General features: G+C 34.1%; 1 protein-coding gene across 1 annotated transcript; it reads left to right on the top strand.

Moving 5' to 3' along the window:
- The first annotated feature begins 22,311 nt into the window (after positions 1-22,311).
- LOC108207356 (zinc finger protein GAI-ASSOCIATED FACTOR 1-like) lies at positions 22,312-22,978 on the top strand. The gene is made up of 2 exons (XM_064086830.1): positions 22,312-22,411; positions 22,578-22,978. Exons 1-2 carry the CDS (start codon positions 22,312-22,314, stop codon positions 22,976-22,978), a joined length of 501 nt encoding a protein of 166 aa, XP_063942900.1.
- Positions 22,979-23,219: the final 241 nt, after the last annotated feature.

Raw genomic sequence — 23,219 nt, 5'->3', positions numbered from 1 at the left:
GCTGAATACATAGCTGCTGGGAGTTGTTGTGCTCAAATCTTGTGGATGAGGAATCAACTACAAGATTATGGACTCATGTTGGATAAAATTCCGATTATGTGTGATAACACGAGTGCCATTGCCATTGCCAACAATCCTGTTCAACACACCAGGACAAAGCACATTGATATCAGGTATCATTTCCTTCGCGAGCATGTCATGAATGGAACAGTAGAGTTACACTTCGTACCTACTGATCAACAGATTGCAAACATCTTCACTAAACCACTAGACGAATCCACTTTCTCTAGACTGGTTGGTGAACTTGGGATGTTAAATATGTCTAATTAATTAGACAAGAAATAACTGCAATTTGTTCGTAAGTTCACAAGTTTTAAAATGTACATATTTTCAGGACTTGTGAATTTACAAAGTGCATCCAGTATTTTACATAATTATCTGATAATTAGTTTTAATTATTTGCCATGATTTATATGATTTGCATGATTCTATGTGATTATATGATTAATTGCTGTGGTAGATATTTAGAATTAATTTTCTTGAATCATTTAAGTGCTTATATTCAATTAATGAATATTAGAGTTTATTTAATTCATATTTTAATTATATTTGATTAATGGATTTGAAGCAATTCAAATTATTTTAAGTTATCCATTAATTAAATCTTAATTAAGATATTTGCAGCATAATTATTTTTTAAATATTGTTTAACTGTAACCTTTGTAGTTAAACACTATTTAATTTAATTGTGATTTTCATTATCCTATTATTAGATTATTTTGAATTAATCGGAATTTATTTGATAATGTGGAAAATGGACGTGTACTTTTGAGAGTTTTTCACAAAATTCTCCAAGTACACGAGTTTTCTCTGTTAAGTGATAACAGAAGCGCAACATTTGACCAAGTCAAATGTTGCGCCAAGAGTGTATAAGGGCACAGTTGTGTATAAGCTTCGACTTAAGATTTTTTTTTAAAATCTTTGTACTTTCACGCAGCGCAACGTTTGACTTTCCTATAGTCAAAGGTTGCGCCACGACATGTTTCACTCTTGTGTAGCTGAATGTGACTTAGTTTTTTTTCTAAGTCTAAACGAACTTGCGCCTCCACAGTGCTTACTATGGAGGGCAAGATCGTCAATTCAGATTTTGCGCCAACCCCGTATACTGTGTCTAGTATAAGGGTTATTATAGTCATTCTATATGTTGCGCCGTGGATTCTCTGTGCATTTTTATGTGTCACTTAGACGTTTTACTTTGTCATCTCCTCTTAACACACAAAATCGATACACACGCATATATTTACACAGCTCCACTGTTTCAAATCACACGAACTCGACCGATTTCAAACCCACAAAACTCCACTGATTCTTGTCCATTTACAGTTCTGAGACCAGTTTTGAAACCCCCTCACCGAGAGCTTTCATTTCATACCTAAAAATCAACGATCCATCGTTGTTTTTCGTTAGGGCTTTTTCGAAACTCTTGACATTCTTGGACTGATTTGAACGAGTTTTTAGCATCAATAATTTGCGAGACCGATACCATTATTCTTAGAATTTCAAGAAGTATAACATACTGTAATTTCATCGAAATATGAAATTCTTGAATTTAGGGTTTTACGGAGCGTTATTAATTAATTATTTTCGTAACATAAGTTGAAATTTGTTCGTTATTATTCGTGAAACGAAATTTATAATCATTTTTAATTCTAATTAAAAATGGCTGCAAATTTTGAGATTCCGAAAACAAATTTCAAAATTGTTGAAAATAATAATTTAATTACGCAAGCGAATTATCGACGCTGGGTTCGATATATGTCTGAATTTTCATTTGCTAGATTTGCTATGACAGAGTCAGTTTATCTTAACAAATCTCTACTTCGAGATTTTCTGTCTTCTGTTTCTGTTGTAAATGAAGGACATGTATTTGGACTCAAGTGTGTCATTCAGGGACGAACACTGATGATAACTGAACACACCCTGAACAATGCACTCCATCTGCCAACTGAAAATTTTGAAGATGTTCTAGACCGGGCTGAAAGAATAAACTTCTTCTTTGCTATTCACTGCCAAAGGGAGCCAGATGGTGATCTCCCATCAAAGATGTATGTCAAGCACTTACCTCGAGAATGAAATTTCTTCTTTAATTCCATCTCTCATGTATTTGCACCAAAGACTGGAGGGTTCCATGGAATCACTACTTTCAACCAGGAAATTGGGATTGCAATAGCACAGAATACAAGGATTAATCTGGGGCATCTGATAATGGGAGCTTTTCAGGACTCTTTAAGAAAGAACAGGAATGTACTTCTGTATCCTCGGTTCTTCCAGATAGTGCTGAACCAACTGCTGACTCCTGCTGAAAGAGCTGTCTATCCTAATATAGACAATGTCATATGCTCTTTCATGACTACAAGAGTGATCTCTATGCTGGAGAACCATCAGAACTACACCAATAATGAGGATGTGGTCCTTCCGGAGGCAATGCAAGAATTTATAAACAACCAGAACTTGCCTCCACCACATGTTCAGAATGTTGCTGATCCTGTAGTTCCTGAAGAGGAGGTTCCTGAAGAACAATCTGAGCAAGTCACTGAGCCATCTAGTCAAGCCAATGTTCCTGAGGCTCAAACTTCTCAAATTGAAGAAGAGGTGATAGTGGAAGATGCAGAAACATCCTCAGACAACAATGCTCAATCTGAAGGAGAGGATTCTTTGCAGGATAATTCCACTGATTCTGAGGATGAAGTGGATAGCCCTGCTCAAACCACTGCAGCTGCACCTTCTAATGATGTGATGGTGGATGTTGATGAGCTTTTCTCTAACACTTACAATCCACTGCTAAAGTCAGGTATCCCTTCTGATTCTGGCAACTTATCATTTAGTGCACCTGATTGGATTCAGAATTTTTTGGATTCCAATCAGCTTTCACCACCTCTCACAAGTGCCAATGAACTTGAAATCCCCCAAGTTCATAACCAAGGCACCACTTCATAAACACTTGAAGCAGAAACTTCTCAACCCCTCAGCCAACCACTTCATATTTCTGAGAGAGAGGGAGAAAGTGCCTTAAGTGCACCACAAAAGGAGGTTGTTTCTGAAACTGCAGCTCTGTCTCCTAGTCAGGAAAGGAGAATAGAACCTGAGACAACTGCAGATATGTCTATTTCTTCACCACCTCAGCCACATGATATTACAATGCACAGTGAGGTTGCACACACAGTTGAAGAATTGACGGTTGCTAACACTTTGTCGTCCATGTCAGGGATAGACACTGTTGTTTCTGATCCTATTCAGGGTCAAGTGCCTTCACAGGCTTCTGGGGGAAACTTGGATGAATTGCCAAATTCTCCATCCTTGTCTACCCCCCTGGGAGGAACATTCCCAGATCCCTTAAGGGACTCTTCACCTCTCGAAGGTGAACGACAATCTGTTTCTGAGCCCTTCATATCAGGAAGTGTGCCAGTTATAGAGGACTTGTCACAAAGTCATTCGCCGTCAAAGGCAGTTGTGGGAAACCAGGGTGCTTCGCCTATTCAAGGATCACATCCTTCGAGCCCTGTGTCCACCCACCCTGAGATTCCAACTCAGGATCCATCAAAGGACTCACTACCTTCGAGTAGTTGGCAACTTGTTTCTGATGACTTAGGCTCATCTGACGAGGAAACTGAGGACGAAGGCTCACGAACCTTCATTGAAACTTCTGTGACCTCTCTAGAAGAGGCTAAGAAGATTTCCCTTGCAGGTACATCCACAGAAGCTGGAACTTCTTTGATTGAGAGGGAAACACTTACAGAACCTGTTATACAGAAACCCTATGACCCACTGAGTGTTCTAGTCTTGAGTGAAATGAGAGAAACACCTGCAGAACGAACTAGTGAGAACCCATCAACCCAACCTACAATTGAATCTACTATTCCAACTGTATCTGTGACAGAATTTGAAGCTCTGAAGTTCAAAGTTCAACATCTTGAAGCTGAGAATCTTGTTCTACGGGAGGAGTTAGTGGACATCAAATCAACAATGGAACAAAGGTTGGCTGCTCTTGAAGCTAAGTTGCTGGCATCTCAACCTCCCAAAGAGGATTACTCAACTGAGGGGGAGAGAGCAGCAGAAAAAGCAAAGGGTAAAAGGGTGATCTCAGGGGTGTCTGAAGAACTGATTGATTCTGCTCTTAAACATCAATTCAGTTATAGCCATGATGAATACATCCCTGAGTTTGTGGATGACAGAGTGATAAGGATGGTTGGTGCTGAGAATGAAGATCTTGAAGAAGGAGAAATCCCAGACAATGAAGTCTTTGCTGATGAACTTGCATATCACAATGACATCTTCCCTCCTGAAGAGTTTGAAATTGCAAATCCACAAGATATTGCTGATGTTTCTAGGGATTATGCTGAGCAAAGGAGAGCAAGGGAGAAGTTAGAAAATCAAAGACGAATTCGAAGGGAAAGGAGACTTGCCAACTTACACAAAGATGGAGCTGAATGGGACATTGCTAGATCTGTGTTTGATTTTCCAGAGGTCACTCAAGACAATGATGATGACGAAGTAAAAGATATCTTTGACTCCTTCAGGAACAACTACAAGGATTTACATGATTATCACGAGGTGTTAAATGATATCATTTCTACTGTGTCTGTTGCTGTTCTTCCCAGGAGAGGATGGATGGTAAACATATCATTTGAGCTACAGAGAGAAGGCCATGGACTCAAGCATGTGTCAAGTCAGTTTCTCAGAGATCTCTCTTTAACTGAGCTGTTTGTGGCAAGAAACAAGATCATCTCAACCGGCAGAAAGCATAATGAAATATTCAGAGATATGGTGGAAGAATGGATCTCTGATATTGGAGTTGAAATTCATGACAAGCCTTCAGTTATCAAGTATTTCAAGGATGGTATGATTCAGAGTATTGGACTCACTGATGAAGCATTGTCAACATACAATCCTCGTATACTGAAATATCTGGAAGCTCAAGTCAGGGAGAAGTGCTCAAGGACAAGCAAGGGAAGACTAACTGCTGAACTGCTATATGCCTATCGTCTGAACTTTGCTGCTCTGAGAGACTTAGACCTATCTGCCATCAATCGTCAACCACCATATCCACTGCCTCCACTAAACCCTGAAGTTCCTGAAAATCCAAAAGCTCCTGTTTTCACTTACAATCCTACTTCTGTGATATTCAAAAAGAAGAAAGACTCTGAGGCCACTGCTATTCCACTTACAGAAATTGGAAAATTTTCTTCCAAAAGAATTATTCGTGCTGTTGCTGCTGTTAAGTTGTCAGTTGTGAAAGAAGACAAGAGCGTGCTCAAAGATTTGATTGATCTTCTAGAGATAAGAAAAGCTGTAGAGACTGTCCATAACACTTCAAGGGTTCGTGCTCATCCATCAAGAATCATCATGAAAATTGAAGGAATGGAGCTGAATATCACATTTAAGAAGTTGAAGAAAATGGTTCATGTCCAAACATTAGAGAAGATGAAGAAGAATCTAGAGCAACCTCCACCTGAGAACACACTGGAGCAAGTGGCACTGAGTACCATCACTGCAAGGATTGAAGAAATTGAGAACAAGCTCACTCAGAAGAAAGAGGAGGAAGCTGCAAAGAGAAGAGCAGAGCAAAAGCTGATTAATGCAAGAGCCAAGAAACCAAGAAGAGATTAGTTCAGGCTAGAGGAACAATGGCTGCTTGTATTTACTTTTGATTTCTGGAAAATGTAGGATATAATCCAGACTGTACTTAGTATTATTTCCTGTTTAAATTAGTATGCTTTTTCATTGTGTCAGTTGAGTTATCCTCTTAAAGGATTTGCTTGTCGAACTCTAACAATCAAATAGGGGGAGATTGTAAAGCATAATGTAACGTAAATGTAATTACGATAACTCAACACAACAAAGGACAGGAAACAATACGTAAGTATAATACAGGAATCTACAGGTTGGAGATTCGATACGAACAGACAAAGACAATCAAGATATCTGAGACGAGCATCCGTCCACTGAAAGAAGTTCATTAACATGTTCAAGCCTCGGTGAAGAATAAAGTTCAATGTGTTTCTGCTATCAAGATTGCCTGAAGATCAAGTATCAAAGACCAGAAGATTCCAGTATATTTAATTTGATTATTTATGATCAAATTTATCGAAGCAACATATAACCCGGAATGACTGATCAAGTATATTATCAAGCAGAAGAATTCAAGGGAGTATTTCAGTTCGAGTCGTTCGTGAACCAGACCAGTGCACAGGACGTCAGGACGTACGAAAGTATTCAGTGAATTCGATCAACGAATTAATTGATCAAGTCAATCGAGCTATTTCTGAAAGTGGCTTAATGGAATTGAAATTAAAATGTATATATATATATACACACATTTATATATATGGTATTAATTGATAATTACTTGAATAAGAAATTAATTCAAGTAATTAATAAATCAATTAATATTATATATAAATGTACATATGTATATATTATTATTAAAGAGAAATTCCAGGTCAACTCTCAGTCAACTGAGAGATAACTAGGAGATTCACTCGAGGGGCGCAAGTTTGTATGTCTTAGAATTTCTTCTAAGTACACAACAATGAGAGCATCACCTGTGGCGCAACAATTGACCTCACTAAGCGCAGGTGTTGACTTTCTTTATTTGGCGCAACTTCACTCTCCTGTGAGAATTCTAAGTCATGGCCACAGTGGTGATCAAGGCGCAAGTATGTATCTAGCGCAAACTTTGACTGAGTCAAAGTTGGCGCCACACTCACTCACATACATGTAAATTCTCCTGGCGCAACTTTTACTTAGATTTTTAATCTAAGTTCACACAGTGAAGGAGTATTGAGGCGCAAGGATTGACTGGCGCCACCTTTGACTTTCAGCAACACATATATGTATGTCCAAGCGCAAGTTTGTGATATATATATGTGTATATATATAACTGGCGCCATTTCATTCATTCATTGGAGATAGTTTATTTCTGGACAATTTAAGTCGTCCAGGACGAACTCGTTAACCATGGTTAGATTTTGAGAAGCCTATAAATAGAGCTTGATGTTTTCATTTGAAAACAACTACACACTTTGTAAGTGCACACACTATACACATTCTCGAGAGTTAATTTAGAATATCGTTTTTATCGAGAGTTTGTAATAGAGTGATTGTAGTCTCTGCAGCCGACACTTGTGTTGGAATTTGTAGCACCCGAGGATTATTTCTAATACAAGAATATTCCCCGACTTGCTGGAGTTATTTACTTACGATTGATTTAACATGGACTGAAACAAGATTATCCGCAATTAAATTAAATCGAAGAAATTGGTACGACGTATTCAATCCCCCCCTTCTACGTCTGATTGGACCTAACAATATTAGACAATAATAAAAATCAATAATAATCAATTACCGCGATTCATACTAAATGCACTCTGATAAGTACGTTCCTTAACCACATAATAATTTTAACAACTTTTAAATTTCTAGTTTCAATTTACGTATATACTGAAAATTATTCGATTTCCGCTAAATACTTTATCCACTTACCTGTACAATTAGGAATAAAAGCTTTTTTAATGGTAACATTTTTTGGTGGGGCTTCAACAAAATGTCATTAACAAGTTAAAGAAACATATTTGTAAATTAATAAGTTTTTTGCAAGCCCAAAAGTAGGTTATTTATTTTACACTTGGTCTCAAAATAAATAGTTTGGCGATGAATAGGCAAACCAATCAGTAAGCGAACTAGATACAATAATGCCCTTCAGCGCCTAATATTCAAAATCATAGTTTAGAAAATTCACGTAGTTCTAGTCAACTATTCAATTCCAGCCTGGTGCAAAGATGTCACAATTTTCCTCTACCTCATCGTACATATCACGATACACACATATCCTGCACTTGATAATCACATACATGGATATAGTAGAATTCTCAGTCAAAAGTGAAAGATATTATTATAACATTACTCAATCTCATTTCAACATCTTAATAATAAACAATTCATGTTACCTACAACACATAATAACTCCAGATTACTTAAACACCTACATATAGCACCAATGTATTCTCAATAACGAAAAAAGGGAATTACAAAGCATATTTATTAGATTAAAATATTTTGCACATACTTTGCAGATGAACTTTTACATTTCAGGGGATATCCTAAGTTAGGTAGATCATAGTATATCTAAAACGGTAAATATCACTTGATGGAGAAAAATCATCAACATGCAATCTAAAAACAATATATGAGTACATGAATGTCAAGAATAATGGTTAATCCTTCCATAAGTATAAATTTTAGGCGTAGAACAGTCAAAAGATTGTAGTGCCTGAACTCATGAATGCTAATAGTCTACAATTTTAAAAAGCCCAATTCATATATGAATCATAATTAAGCGGTGTCCTCCACCTCCGAACTATTACGACGAATTGATCCCCACCGAAAGCGCCACACAATCGCTATAGATTAGTTGCAATGATTTGTGACTGCATTTGTTTGTGGTTTTGTGAGATAATTTTTTTTTGAAAATCAAAATCTGAGAATTGTTACAAAACTAATGTTATTTCCTTTTTAAAGAATTGGATATTACTTGTCACCATCACATACCATTACTAATAGTCGTGGCCTCTAGTCACAATAACTTATTACAACTAGGGACTACCTATCACTATCACACACCTTCTCTCATCACTTAATTACTATCACAATGGACCTCCCACAACTACAATTGATCATCCATAATTGACCATCAATTGTTAAAATAAGTATATTGTTTTTAATAATGGAAAATAAAAGTTGGTGATTTTAGTTTAAAAATAGTGATTAATGTATTATAAACTCGTAATTCGTGTACTTGTAAACAATGACCAGGTATAAATTATTTGATGTATAATGAGATTGATGCTTGTATTTTTGTGTACACATGGGTGTGCTCTATTAGACTCTATATAATTAAGTGTACGCCCACATATTCAAATTGAAATGAATATAATATGAATGTGTTGGTATAATTTTTTTGACCATTTATGAGTGCTATTTTAATTAATTTAGGAAATGAAATGATAACATGACCGATTGTTTCGTTGTCTTTTGAAATTATAGAAACATGTGTGACTACATTATCCTTTACAAACCATTTTTCTATGATGTGTCTATTAACACATGTTAAGCATCAAAATTTGTTATTTTGACTCATTTTGATTGGCTCCAATTTCTTAATAACGGTGGACCCTGTACATATACAATAACCACATCAATAGAAATATACCAAACATATTATACATATGCGACAACCACACTAATCAAAATGTACCAAACATAATAAATTTAGTGCTTAGTGTGTGACAAGTGACAAATGTAGAAATCTTTTGAATATTCACTATAACATTTTTTTAGATGAAAACTTAAAAAATATTTAATATTATTTTTGAGAATATTTTTCCATAGCTTTAAGTAATTTATGTGATTAAAATACTAATAATTGTTTTATAAAAAATTCATTTAGAGCATCTTCAATGGGTTTGAGTGTATTGGTTAGTTAAACTGAATCTGCAGGGCATTATGTAATTTTTTTCAACCGGTACGACATTTTGCTCCGATGGTATTGGCTATATTGGTTGGCTATAAATTGAAAATAGTATTTTATTAATATTTTAGATAGTTATAGATAGAATCTATCATGTTAATATGGTAATAAGTGATGTGTGATATTTTAACAGATTTCTAACCGGCCGGTAATGGATCGACAAATATAGACATTTTTTACTATAATTATAGATAAGGGGTGACTATGGTTAGAGTGTCCTTTTTTTAAGGACTCGGCTATAATTTTTATATCTGGCATGACAAATGAACTTTTAGCTAAGGGTTTCTCATGGTTGGAAATAGCTCTTAAAGTTTAGTAAAATATTAATGAAAAATAATGAATGCACGAGTGGACAAAAATTATCAAGAACAAACTAAAATCTGGCGCATTTAATAGAAATCTTTTGATATGTTTAAGATATTATATGTAGGAGTTTCAAAATGAATAATAAGATATCTCAACCGATGATTTGAATGGTTGATTTGATAATATCTAGGATTCATTTAATAGATTTAATTATGTATTCCATATGTATAGAATTTTTTAGATATAATTTCAAAAGTAATAGTCAAAGTTATATAAAATACAATATTATCTCATTCATTACCATAATAGTAACGGTTTGAGATTTTTTTTTTTATCATATCTCGCCTAATGCATTTATGACTTTTTTTGTATATATAATGACCCCTTCATGCCATTAGTCAGACACACAAAAACTCATTCAGGCCAAACAATATCTTCACCCAAATCTCAAAAAATGTAGCATTCATCCTTCTCCTCCTCGACCTGATTCACTTCCTCCCTGAAAGACACACTGTTGGCTTCCTCCCGTAGAGCTGCTAGATCATAATCCTTTTTATTAATCTCGCTTTTCAGAGAAACATTCTCTTTAGACAGTGCAACCAATTTTTCAGAGAGAAGTTTGTTCTCGATTGCATAAGATTCCTCCTTGAGCGAATCATCCATCTCACTTAGCACTTCATTTAGAGCCTTCTTAAGATAGGCATTTTTATCACGAAGCTTCCTGTTCTGTACCTGAAGAGCTAATAGATCTTTTGGAATTTCAGAATTAGAAGGAATAGTAACAGAATGTACCTCTTCATCATCGCTAGAGACTTCCTCAATGCCTGCCAAGCAAAGTTGTGCTAGCTCATCATCAGTGTCCACTTTGACGTCAGATTCATCATCGCTCCAAGTAAGTAAAGCCTTGCTCTTTTTCTTTTCCTTCGAGCCAGATGCTTTCTTAGCCTTCCATTTGAAACAATCCTTCTTAAAATGACCCTTTTTTACCACATTCAAAACACGCATCATCGGTTGAAGTGTTCTTGGTTTCCTTCTTCGGTGAACTGAGTTTTGATGAATTGAATTGTTTCTAAGGTCGTGCAGCAGCTTTCTTCTTGGCCAGAAATTTCTGAAATCGCTTTGTCAAGAGAGCAATTTTTTCATCTGAATCATCAGTGGAGTCAATGTCAGCATTGAGAGCAAGAGTTTTCTTTCTCGGGGCTTCTTCTTCCTCATCATACCTACGCAATTGGTTTTCAAATTCTTCCAATTCGCTGAATAACATGAGAGTTTCCATCTGAGAAATCAGTGCCGAATCCTGAAGAGTAGTTACTTTTGGAGAAAATTTCTTGGGCAATGATCTGAGAATTTTGCGGTTGCTTTCTGCCTGAGGAATATGCCTCTCCAGTAGTGCAATAGAATTCATGAGAGTGAGAAAACGTCCTTGAGCTTCCTTGATGGACTCATCGTTTTCAAGTCTAAAACTTTCGTAGTCACTAAGCAGCAGATCCAGCTTGACTTCTCGAACCTTAGAAGTTCCTTCATGACTGACAACAATAGTATCCCAGACTTGCTTTGCAGACGTGCATGCTGAGACCTTACGCAATTCAGTAGCGCATAAACCAATCAGAAGTGAATTCATAGCTCAAGCATTATAGTTTAGAGAATTGATTTCATCAGTAGTGAGTTCCTTGACCGGCTTTGGCTTGCCATCCCTCATAGGAATAGTGATACCATTCTCAACAGCATCCCACTCATAGGTGTCCTTCTGGAGAAAAATCTTCATCATGAACTTCCAATCACTATAATTTTCAGTGCCGAGAAGAAGAGGTGGAACATTGTTTGAACTACGTTCTTGCCAACTTGATTGTGCCATAGGATCTTGCAAAATAAATACTTAAAACAAGGTAAAATGAACCTGGCTCTGATACCAAATGTAATTTAAACCGGGCACAAAACTTAATCTGTCAAACGAATGAGTCTGTCTCAATTGCAAATGAGACTGTCTCTTTTATATAAAACTGAAGCAGTTAACAGCAGATAAACACAGTAATTAAATGACAGACTGATAAACAAGAACAACACCAAGAATTTTCACTTGGTTCGGCCCCTGTTAGTTCTATGGCCTACATCCAAGTCCCCGTACCAACTAGTATAGAGATTATATTATTAACAATAATATAAAGCTTACAGTTTACTGATTACAAGTTACAAGCCTCCGGAAGAACCCTTCCCTTGACACCACTGTCACCTAGCACCTGCTATCTAGCCCACTGGCTAACTTGGCTCTAACTTGTAAACTTATCTAATTGCCACAACCCGGCACAAGTGATTAGAAATGAATTAAGATATAACTCGGATAATAGATTGTTTCACTTTGAAAAGAATTGAAGCTCTGGAGAATTGATATCGTTGAAAGCTCTTGTATCTTCTGAGTTGAAGTCCAAGCTAATTTATAGCCTGTGAAAAATAGCTGTTGGAAAGTTTGAATTATAGCTGTTAGACAATAAACCAACAAGCTAATATTTAGGACAAATATAACAGATATATGAATTAAACCTGGAGAGCAAAATCTGTTATAATATGACTGTTTAGAGAATTTAAACTGTTGGAATAATAGACGTTAAAAACATAACTGTTTAAATATCAAGGCAGTTGGATAAACAAGAATATAAGATAAGGACAGTGTAGTTTATCCAGTAGAAAGTTTGTTGAAACAAACTTGATTAAGTCCTCCTGAAAGATAGGTGAAAGAAGTAACGAACTTAATCCAAACAATTATCTGAATATTCAAAAGTAGTTTATCATCACTAAAAATCTAAGAGCCAACACACACATCCTATTTCCCCACCTTCCATTGATAAAACTAGGCCCAATTCCTCATCATCTCCCTTGATTAATGCACAGCTTATAAATAATGAACACCCGATTATGACATTCGAAAATAACTGCTTTTTTTGTAGTGACATAGCACACGCGAGTACAAGGACCTGTCCTTGTCCTCGCTACACCATGACCTTCTCCGCTCATATGACCATAGAGGGCCACCAAAACACCCGCAAAGCTGAAAAACGACAGGCTGAAACCCATGGTGACAATCCTTTAATTTCCATGACTGTATCTGCAATGGTTAATCAATTTTCATATTAAATTTCAATTAAATACATTACAAACGTGCCAGCCATAATGGCTGTGCCTTCATCTGCATCTATGCCTGGTCTTGGAGAAGAGGATCTTAAAAATCAACAGAATCTTTACTCCACAATTCCCCAAAAGAATTTTGAGAAATGGCTGTGTCTTCATCTGCATCTATGCCTGGTCTTGGAGAAGTGGAGTTCGAGAATCAGCAGACTCCTCTACTTCAGCATTCATCAGGAGAAGGAGCTAGTGCTGATGTGGCTGCTTTTGGGACTGCAGATGCTGCTTCTCCGAGAAGGAACCGAAACCGTCCAGGAAATCCAAGTAAGATGATCTTATATATATGTTTTTGGTTTTTGATTGTTTGATCTGTTTATTTGTTATTAATTATGTGATATATGTTTGTAAATGACAGATCCTGATGCGGTGGTTGTTGCACTGTCTCCTAAATCTCTTACAGCCAAGAATCGGTTTATCTGTGAGCTGTGCGACAAGGGTTTTCCTCGGGAACAGAACTTGCAACTCCACAGAAGAGGGCACAATCTTCCCTGGAAGCTCAAGAAAAAGACAGATCAGGAGGTGTAGAAGAAGGTGTACATCTGCCCTGAAATCGGTTGTGCCCACCATGATCCTGCAAGATCTCTTGGAGATCTGACTGGAATCAAGAAGCATTTTGCTCGCAAACATGGTGAGAAGAAATTCTGTTGCACCATGTCACAAGAGGTATGCTGTGCTGTACCTCAAAGCTCATAGCAAGATTTGTGGAACCAAGGAGTACAAATGCGAGTGTGGTACTACCTTCTATGTGTAATGATTAGGGCCATTAAGATATATTTATCGTTTAGAAATAAAGAACTGTAGTAGAATTAGAAGCAAGTTATGGGATTAAAATGTTTGAGAAAAAAATACAAATTATGAAATTAAAGCTCGTATATTTCTCAAATTTTTATAAATACTCTATTCTTGACTTTTTACATAGTATTCATTTTTGTCTTGTTCAACTGAAGTGTTTGTATGTATGATTTTTGATTACATGCCCATTGGTGTTATTCATAAACCGGTGATTCTAACTCCTCTTATACCAGCCCGTTAATTTCCAACTAAAATTAATTATGTAACACATCATGTAAACAATATTGGGAAGTAAAAAGTGGAAGACAAAAAAATTTATATTAGTTAGGTAATTAATTATTATATACTCAAAATTGCAATCGAAAAATTGTTCAAACTCCTTTATCTCTAAACACTCATGAGAAGGAGGAGTAGGAAATTTTCAGAAAGAAGTCAAGATTTTCTTGTTGGACAAATAGCCACGTAATTATCGTGTGAAGTTAAAATAAGTAACGGTCCTATATACTTGAAGAAAATTACAAAAATATTCATAAAACCAGTGCGAAGTTCAAAATGAATAATCGTCGTAAAATAATTAGAGAAAATTACAAAAATATCCATGTTTTCAAATATATTTTCAAAAATTAATACGTTAAATATTATATATAAATGGTTGTAACTTTGTAAAAAATAGTTGATTAATTTTTCGCTTGTAAGAATTATAATTAAAATTGCATATATAATTATACTGTATTTTTAGAAAATAATTATAAATTACTTATTTTTTTGGAAAATCTTGAAAATTCTGTAATTATAGCTTTAGTTGCGGTGTTGTAAACTTTTCTTATTAAACATTTGACCCAAATTTTCCTAATCAAATATGAATTTAAATTTTATTTAAAAAAAAATATGTATTTACATTTTCACTATGACTTACCCAAACTCGGTCCATGCTACTTTCGTCCGGCCCACAACCAAACTAGGTTGTTCTAACATTCTGACAACAAGTCTTAGTAAGGTAATAATGGGCCCCCAATAAAGTCGCTCATATATACCCATAGACCACATGGCTCTTGTATGTATCTTTTTCTTTTCCATTGCTTTTATGTGTTTTCATTCATGAATCATATATATATGAACACTTCATTATCTAACATTTGTTCTGTTCTATGCTTGTTTATGTGTGATTAGTATAGCATTCAGAAGTGTTCTATTCTACGCTTGCTATTGTGCATTAATATTTAATGTGTTTTATTGTAAGAGGCTATATTAACACATCAATTAATTGATTATAATGCTATTAGCATTTGTTTGTAGGCTTGAATTGTACTTTTTTATTTAATGGGTTCGACTGGAAGGGGCAAGCACAAACGTGAAAATCGAAGCTCACAACATGTGGAATCTAATGATCATAACGATCGTGATGCTAAATTCAGTAGTAATGAGCAGGTGGGGAGTGAGGAAGTTGTTGATATCCAAAATTCTACTGATGATAATGATTGGCGTTTATATTGTAAGGAGGAAGAGTTAGAAGGGGTATTGTTGTCGAATCTCCAATTTTTATACAGGGAGGCGTTATGTAGGCTTTGTGAGATGGGCTATCAGGCATCTGTTGCGAAAAGCGCTGTAAAGTAATGGACATTGTTATGAATGATCTTAATATTGATCTTTCAGTGAACTATTTTAAACTATAGAAATCACCGGTTTGTACATTATAAATTATTATCGTATGTATAATATATCTCTCAAATATAGATACACACACATATAAAAGAAATTTCTAAGAACACTATATATTTTGGAGACTGCAGAGACCTAATACCGACCATGCAATCCTTACACATTCAATGAATGCATATATTTATTCATAGTTACTTTTTAGTTTAAGAAGTATCTGCAAACACTTGACGCGTGATACCAATACACTTGGTTGAGTTTTTTTTAGGAAAGAAGATAACTACACTATCCTGCCCTGCACATTCCTTTCTCAGGCTATCCTGTCCTGAACATGTATTTTTCTTAATTTAGTGACAATGATCTTTGTTTTGATTTCATTGTAACAAATCTTTATCGATCAAAGTTGTTGTATGTTCTTAATCTTCTAACCGTGATACTAACTCACAAAGCTTTCATGTAAGTTTTTGAATTCTCTTCTTATTCAGTGCCTAGCATATTTTATATATATCAATCATGTATTTTGATTGCGTGGTAGAAGGAATCATGTGTAATTTTGATTTAGTGTTTATAAGCCATCAAATTGACGATTGTTCTTATTTAATTTAATTGTTCGAAACTAGCTTGATGCTCCCCTTGTAATCATAAAAAAGATTTCTGCATACCCACGCTTAGGGGTGAGCAAAAATTCTCCAAACCGCCCAAAACCGGCCGATCCAATCCGTCCAAACCGAATTTAACGGTTTAATAACGGTTTGGTTTGGTTATGGTTTCAAATTATAAAAACCGAATTATTTCGGTTTGGTTTCGGTTTTTACCTCCAAACCAACCGATAAATCCGAACCGAACCGAATGTGTAGATTTGAATATTAATATACATGTACTAATAATGTATTATTAAAAATAAAATTATAATCTACGAAAAAATGTAAAATCTTAAACATATAAAAGGTATCCTAGTAAAGATTTTCTTTAAAAATATTATTTATTCTATTTTATGATATTAATTTCGATGTATGTATAATGTTCCCATTCTTTTTATTTTTATTTTTATAAAAGTATACGAATCACATTTTTTTTTATTTTCTTCCGTCTCTTTTTATCTATCAGGCTAATATATTCTTGTATCCTCTTTAAATATGATTAAATAGAAAATATAAATTGAATTTTTCATTCCTTATTTTTCAAGTTAAAATTTAATTTTGTTGCTAACTTTGTTTTACATATAAAAAACGGTTTAAACCGAAACCAAACCGAACCGGTTTAAATGGATTGGTTTGGTCAGGATTTTAGACATAATGGTTTGGTTTTGGATTGAGATTTTGAAAAACCGATTATTTCGGTTTGGTTTGGTTTAGACCTTTCAAACTGCCCAAACCGCCCGATGCTCACCCCTACACGCTATAAGAAATTAGTCATTTAAATATATTTTGATTGATTGAATGATTATGTATATAAGAGTGCAATATCCTTAGATGTACTGCATATCATCACTTTTATTTTCTTTCCATATATATTTTATCAGTTCTAGTTTGTTTAATTATAACTGATTAAGCAACAACATTTTAAGCAAAAGAATGCATCAAAGAGGATATTCAATCCTCTTTCAAAAGGGAACAAAGGATGTGGATCCCGCCTAAAGAGCAACGAGGAAATTTCGATAAAATTCCGTAAAATGCGTACTTGTAGCATTTGCAATAAAGTAGATGGCTATAATTCTAGGACTTTCCCTATGACAAAGAAATAGACATTTCTCACGATGCTACTTTTTATTTTTCAGAATTATTTTTCAAGTTTAAGGAATCACTCTATCCCTTTTTGGGTTAAGACATTGATTGAATGGGAATTCAAATTTCTTGATTGGATAAAACTATGTCGTCTTTGGTCAATTTTTTTGAATCATTATACTATTTCATACATTCTGTAGTTTTGTTGTTAAGAGGTCGAACCTGAGTGCAGTACCTGTATTTAAGAATTATAAAGCCAAAAGTTTTGGTGTCACTTAAAATTAAAAATAAGTCCAATGTCCAATATTTACAAATTTTATCTCATCGTCAAAATAAACATCTAAAAACCATTACAACCAATAAACAATCACATACCATCCATCTCATATTAAACGAAATAAAACGCATTCGATTAACCATATAATAATAGTTAAGAATTTATTACAAATCAGATTTGAAATGATCTAAGTATATTCAACATAAAGTATTCCACACAATTTAAAAGACTTAATGTTTTCAACTTAATAAAATACTAAACACATCCAAATAAAATGAATTGAAGTTATGTATTGATGGAGATAGAAAACTTGCTGCACTATTTTTCATTAGTTATTCTTTCTTGGTTTCCCAATTTGGTTCAAGACGTCCAATGCCAAATTTGTTTTTCCACGTTACAGCCGGTGCCAAAATATAATTCGGAGTTTGTTTTTGGTTGTCGTGCAAAACACAAGTGATCAGTCAGTTTTATCAAATAACTACAATTTATTCACATTCTTTATGTGAATTTAGTTAGTATAAATTAGATACCTTTTTGTTCATAATCCACTCCTCCATAAAAGAATGTTTCCGATATATGTTTTCATGTGGTGCATGGCAAAAAACTTGTACTCCACATTATTATCAGAAGTTTTCCAGTTTTCCATAGGGCAGGACTACAACCGATACTAACCTTTTAATTTGAGGACATTTTGGCAAGTTATAGCATGACAAGAATTGGAAAAAACACTCATGCTGGTTTTAAAAATAAAATTTATTAACGAGCCTTCACCAGGAAACAAGTCTACGTAATGCATTAATTAACTTGCCACAATAAGTTTGTTGATTGCTTTGTCTTTGACGCACTACATATATTAGACAATAATAACAATCAATAATAATCATTTACCGCGATTCATACTAAATGCCCTCTGATAAGTACGTTCCTTAACCACATAATGATTTTAACAACTTTTAAATTTCTAGTTTCAGTTTACGTATATACTGAAAATTATTCGATTTGCGGTAAACACTTTATCCACTTACCTGTACAATTAGGAATAAAAGCTTTTTTAATGGTGACATTTTTTGTGGGGCTAACTTTCAACAAAATGCCATTAACAAGTTAAAGAAACATATTTGTAAATTAATAAGTTTTTTGCAAGCCCAAAAGTAGGTTATTTATTTTACACTTGGTCTCAAAATAAATAGTTTGGCTATGAATAGGCAAACCAATTAGTAAGCAAACTAGATACAATGCCCTTCAGCCCATAATATTCAAACTCATAGTTTAGAAAATTCACGTAGTTCTAGTCAACTATTCAATTCCAGCAAAGATGTCACAAATTTCCTCTACCTCATCACATATCCTGCACTTGATAATCAGATACATGGATATAGTAGAATTCTCAGTCAAAAGTGAAAGATATAATTATAATATTACTCAATATCATTTCAACATCTTAACATCTTAATAATAAACAATTCATGTTACCTACAACACATAATAACTCCAGATTACTTAAACACCTACATATAACACCAATATATTCTCAATAACGAAAAAAGGTAATTACAAAGCATATTTATTAGATTAAAATATTTTTCAAATACTTTGAGGATGAACTTTTACATTTCAGGGGATATCATAGTATATATAAAACCGTAAATATCACTTGATGGAAGAAAATCATCAACATGCAATCCAAAAACAATATATGAGTACATGATGGTCAAGAATAATGGTTAATCCTTCCTTAAGTATCAATTTTAGGCGTAGAACAGTCAAAAGATTGTAGTACCTGAACTCATGAATGCTAATAGTCTACAATTTAAAAAAGCCCAATTCATATATGAATCTTAATTAAGAGGTGTCCTCCACCTCCGAACTATTACGATCAATTGATCCCCACCGAAAGCGCCACACAATCGCTATAGATTAGTTGCAATGATTTGTGACCGCATTTGTTTGTGGTTTTGCGAGATAAAATTTTTTTGAAAAACAAAATCAGAAAATTGTTAAAAAACTAATGTTATTTCCTTTTTAAAAAATTGGATATTACTTGTCAGTTGTCACCATCACATACCATTACTAATAGTCATGGCCTCTAGTCACAATAACTTACTACAACTAGAGACTACCTATCACTATCACACACCTTCTCTCATCACTTAATTACTATCACAATGGACCTCCCACAACTACAATTGATCATCCATAATCGACCATCAATTGTTAAAATAAGTATATATGTTTTTAATAATGGAAAATAAAAGTTGCTGATTTCACTTTATAAAATAGTGATTAATGTATTATAAACTCGTAATTCGTGTACTTGTAAACAATGACAGGGTAAAAGATTTTAAGTTTCTATTCAAAAATTGGTTTGTGTTTGTTCATATATATATATATATATATAGACACACACACAATTATTTCCAAGACAACCATCTTGTATAAAGTGTATATATATATATATATATATATATATATATATATATATGAACAATTGTGTGTGTGTACCATCTTGTATAAAGTGGCCTAGAGAACTATGTGTTGTACTTTAAAAGATTATTAATAATTTTAAAATTAATGATACTTATGCATAAAATTTGATTTCAATGCAGAATGATAATCAATACATAACATGCACAAATAATTTAACACTTGAAATTTATGTAAAAAATTATTTTTGAATTTAGTTTAGCTACACAACCATTATGTACAAACTTGGTTATGATATTATGATTTTCAATCATGTTTTGGATAAAATGATGAAACTTTATTTTTTGATTTACTAATAAATTATTTGATGTATCATGAGATTGATACTTGTATTTTTGTGTACACATTGGTGTGCTCTATTAGACTCCATATAAGTGTACCCCCATAAATTGAAATGAAATATAATATGAATGTGTTGGTATAATTTTTTTGACCAAGTACGAGTGCTATTTTAATTAATTTAGGAAATGAAATAATAAAATGACCGATTGTCTCGATGTCTTTTAAAATTATAGAAACTTGTGTGACTACATTATCCCTTACAAATGAATTTTCTATGATGTGCCTATAACACATGTTAAGCACTAAAATTTTATATATAATTTTGACTCATTTTGATTGGCTCCAATTTTTTAATAACGGTGGACCTTGTACATATACAACAACTAAACCAATCAAAATGTACCAAATATACAATACATATACAACAACCACACCAATAAAAATGTACCAAACGTATAAAATTTAGTGCTTAGCATGTGACAATGAGCACACACTAGACAAACCTGTGACAAATGTAGAAATCTTGTGAATATTGACTATAACATTTTTTTCAGATGAAAAATTGAAAAACATTTAATATTATTTATCAGAATATCCTTTTCCATAGCTTTAAGAGTAATTTATGTGATTATAATTCTAATAATTGTTTTATAAAAATTCATTTAAAGCATCTTCAATGGGGTGGGCTATAATGGTTAGCTAAATTGAATTTGTAGGACATTATGTAAACAAGTTGTAAGACATTTTGCTTCGGTGATCTTGGCTATATTGATTGGCTATAATTTAAAAATAGTATGTTATTAATATTTTAGATTGTTATAAATTAATAGAATCTATCACTTTTTTATGGTAATAAGTAATTTGTAATATTTTTACCCGCCTGTAATGGATGACAAATATATACATCCATATAAGCTTGACTATAATTATAGATAAGGGCGTGGGTATAGTTGGACTTTGGAGTGTAGTTTTTTGAAGGGGTTGACTATATATTTTATATTTGATATGGCAACTAAGGTTTTAGCTAATGGTTTCTCATGGTTGGAGATAGCTGTTAAAGTTTAGTAAAATACTGATGAGAAATAATGAATACACGGGTGGACAAAAATTATCACCAACAAACTAAAATCGGGGGCATTCAATAGATATCTTTTGATACACGTTTAAGATATTATATGTATGAGATTCAAAATGAATAATAAGACATCTCAACCGATGATTTGAATGGTTTATTTGATGATATCTAGGATTAATTTAATAGTTTCGATTATATATTCCATATGTATAGGATTATTTATATATAATTTTAAAAGTAATAGTCAAAGTTTGTGTACATGGATGTTTTATAATATAAAATACACTATTATCCCTCATTCATTAGTCATTACCATAATAGTAGCGGTAATTGAGATTTTTTTTATGATATCTGGCATTAGCCATTAGTCGGACACACAAAAACTCATTCAGGCCAAACAATATCTTCACCCAAATCTCAAAAAATGTAGATTCATCCTTCTCCTCCTCGACCTAATTCACTTCCTCCATGAAAGACACACATCCTATTTCCCCTCCTTCCATTGATAAAGCTAGGCCTATGCTTGTCCTCGCTGCACCATGACCTTATCCATTCATATTGCCATGGAAGGCCACCAAAACGGCCACAAAGCTGAAAAACGACAGGCTGAAACCCAGGATGACAATCCTTTAATTTCCATGACTGTATCTTCAATGGTTAATCAATTTTCATAGCAAATTTCAATTAAATATATCACAAACCGGCCAGGCCACCAAAACGGCCACAAAGCTGAAAAACGACAAGCTGAAACCCAGGATGACAATCCCTTGATTTCTATGACTGTATCCTCAATGGTTAATCAATTTTCATATCAAATTTCAATTAAATACATCACAAACGTGCCAGACATTATGGCTGTGCCTTCATCTGAATCTATGCCTGGTCTTGGAGAAGAGGATCTTAAAAATCAACAGAATCTCTACTCCAGAATTCCCCAAAAGAATTTTGAGAAATGGCTGCGTCTTCATCTGCATCTATGCCTGGTCTTGGAGAAGTGGAGTTCGAGAATCAGCAGACTCCTCTACTTCAGCATTCATCAGGAGAAGGAGCTAGTGCTGATGTGGCTTTTTTTTGGACTGCAGATGCTGCTTCTCTGAGAAGGAATTGAAACCGTCCAGGAAATCCAAGTAAGATGATCTTATATATATGTTTTTGGTTTTTGATTGTTTGATCTGTTTATTTGTTATTAATTATGTGATATATGTTTGTAAATAACAGATCCTGATGCGGTGGTTGTTGCACTCTCTCCAGAATATCTTACTGCGAAAAATCGTTTTATATGTGAGCTGTGCGACAAGGGTTTCCCCAGGGAACAGAACTTGCAGCTGCACAGGAGAGGGCACAATCTGCCCTGGAAGCTCAAGAAAAGGACAGATCAGGAGGTGCAGAAGAAGGTTTACGTCTGCCCCAAAATCGCTTGTGCCCACCATGATCCAGCAAGGGCTCTTGGAGATCTGACTGGAATCAAGAAGCATTTTGCTCGCAAACATGGTGAGAAGAAATTCGGTTGTACCAGGTGTCACAAGAGGTATGCTGTGCTGTACCTGAAAGCTCATAGCAAGATCTGTGGAACAAAAGAGTACAAATGCGAGTGTGGTACTACCTTCTTCTATGTGTAATAATTAGGGGCCATTTAGATATATTTAAAATAATTGCTTCTTGTTTAGAAATAAACAAGTGTATTAGAATTAGAAGCGAGTTAACAGTGATTAAAATATTTGAGAAACAAATACAAACTATGAAATTAAAGCTCGTATATTTCTCGAATTTTATAAGTACTCTATTCTTGACATTTTATAATATTTATTTTTGTCTTGTTTGTGATCTATTAAATTGAAGTGTTTGCATGTATGAATTTTG

This window comes from Daucus carota, chromosome 2 (genome assembly GCF_001625215.2).
Source record: "Daucus carota subsp. sativus chromosome 2, DH1 v3.0, whole genome shotgun sequence".
Lineage (NCBI taxonomy): Eukaryota > Viridiplantae > Streptophyta > Magnoliopsida > Apiales > Apiaceae > Daucus > Daucus carota.
The sequence above is the reverse complement of the archived record's forward strand: the minus strand, read 5'-3'. Positions and strand labels throughout refer to the sequence as shown.